Below are 2382 nucleotides of genomic sequence, written 5' to 3' on the forward strand. Positions count from 1 at the left end.
GACGGTTGGGTCAAGGTGGGTTCAGGGTCGTCTACAGAGGGTACATCATCGATTTGGATGCGACGGTCGCGGTGAAGAAAGTCTCGAAGGGATCAAAGCAAGGAAAAAAAGAGTACATAACCGAGGTGAAGATCATTAGTAGCCTAAGACATCGCAACTTGGTGCAACTCGTAGGTTGGTCCCATGACAAAGGTGAATTCTTACTTGTCTATGAGTTCATGCCAAATGGTAGCTTGGATTCTCACCTATTTGGCAAGAGGGTTCCTCTTACTTGGGGTGTAAGGTACAAAATTGCTCTTGGTTTGGCCTCGGCATTACTATATCTTCATGAAGAGTGGGAACAATGCGTGGTACATAGGGATATCAAGTCAAGCAATGTAATGCTAGCGGGATTGTGGTTTTGGAGATTGTCACTGGGAGAAAATTGGCTGATCTTGTGGACAACAAGACATTGTTGGCGTGGGTTTGGGATCTGTATGGTAGCGGTAAGCTTCTATCGGCTGTTGATGAGCGACTTCAAAGGAGTTTCGACGGCAAAGAAGCCGAGTGCTTGATGCTTGTGGGGATGTGGTGTGCTCACCTTGATTGCAGCCTTAGACCGTCAATAAGGCAAGCAATTCAAGTTCTGAATTTCGACACGGAAATGCCAAATCTTCCGGAGAAGATGCCTTGTCCAACTTACCGAGTCCCCGCGAAATTCGACCTCAGATGTTCAAACCTCAATCTAATCTAATCACTCAACCATTATGGTTATTGGGGTTTGTTTGTAAGTTTGTAGCTTGTCTTGGTTAGGTTTCAGTTGATCATATGTCTGTCTAAATGACTGCTTTGCCAAGAAGAAACCGGTTTCCTCATTATGTAACCTCAAACAAGTGACATATGAAATTATGAATAAATTATCTTTAATGAAATGAATGTGACTGTATCTGTAATTTTCATATATGTTTTTTGTATTTCTCATCTAGGCTTGAACTTTACTGCTTCGTTACTGCATTAGAGCGTAGAACAAGTACTGCTTTCAAAAAATATCGTCTAGAACTGATCAGAATGAAATGGCAGCCACTTAGCGAGAATTTATCCTTTGATTGTTTCATAGACTTTCGTTTTTATTACCGTACGTACTTTATCAATGTAAAGATTTAAATAAATTTGAATTTCTATTCAAACTTTCTGTTCAAGATTATTAACGAAATGTGGATGCTAGAAACATTATTCTCCGCGATGGTTTTTTAAACTTGTATCAAATTAATATATGGCATTGTTGGTTGTAAGAGAATATTAATACTTCTATGGCTACGATTAATATAGAAGTGGCTGAGAGAGGCATAAAACTTTACGTGAGTGAATAGTAATGTCCTCTGTTTCATTCATTATTACTGCAAAGTTTTGTTTTTTTGTTTTTTGTTTTTGTGAATTCACAGAAAATATCTACGTAACTTTATTTTAGCTTAAATAACAACAATATATTTTCACTTCAAACACATCTAGAACGAAGAACAAGGGAAAAAACAAAAAAAAACAAAAAATACTGAGCTTTTCTACTTTGCCTTTTCGTACAAGGTAAACGGAAAAGAAGCTGAAGAGTCATATATTTTATAACTCAATATCTAATCCATATATTCGGCAAGCAAATGACATTAATCCGTACTTAACCAACTCAAATTGACCAATAAACCTTAATGGCATCTTCTCTGAAGTGAAACAACAATAGCTTCTAATATAAATACAACCATAAGAAGTCAAAATGACACTATTGCACAAGTAGAATAAGTAGAGGAAAATCCTGTAGATATTTATTTTATAGTTGTATTCCTTAAAAATACAGCTTATGTCTCAATTATTATAGTTTTTGGAAAAAGAGTAAAACTGTACTATGGGTTCGACTGATCATTTTTTTTTAAAAGGTAACATAGTTATTAATTCTCAATAATTTGAATTAAATATTCCTTAAAGATTAATGAGCTGAAAAAATCAAAAATATTTTTCTAAAAATGCATGAAAGAAAAAGAAAACAGAAAAACCTTCTAATTAGAAGAATTATCAACGAAACGGAATTCATTTGATTGACAAATATTAAAAGGGTGTTTTTTATAAAAAGAAAAAAAAGTTATTCCAATCATTTAATTGACAAATACTAAGAATGCGTTTGATATGAGATAATCTTTGGAGAGAAATGAGAATCTGCATCGTATTTCTTCTATACGTTGATACAATAAATAATTTTTCTTTCATTCCAGGAAAAGTCAATCTTACCCTACAGATCAGATTTCATCATTGGAGTTGCCAAAAGTTCCATCACCAAACGTCACAAAGATTTTGTTCTTGGGATACTAAGAGCCCGTTTGGTAAAGGGATTCGTTCCCTGATTCGAATCATGATTCG

General features: G+C 34.8%; 1 protein-coding gene across 1 annotated transcript; it reads left to right on the forward strand.

Moving 5' to 3' along the window:
- Positions 1-5: 5 nt before the first annotated feature.
- Positions 6-733, forward strand: LOC112095289 (L-type lectin-domain containing receptor kinase IX.1-like; the record flags this gene model as incomplete). The annotated part of the gene is made up of 2 exons (XM_024176979.1): positions 6-386; positions 449-733. Coding segments are annotated over 2 exons (666 nt in total), but the record flags the coding sequence as incomplete, so codon positions are not given.
- Positions 734-2382: the final 1649 nt, after the last annotated feature.

The sequence above is a fragment of the Morus notabilis genome, unplaced genomic scaffold (assembly GCF_000414095.1).
Source record: "Morus notabilis unplaced genomic scaffold, ASM41409v2 C11463077, whole genome shotgun sequence".
Lineage (NCBI taxonomy): Eukaryota > Viridiplantae > Streptophyta > Magnoliopsida > Rosales > Moraceae > Morus > Morus notabilis.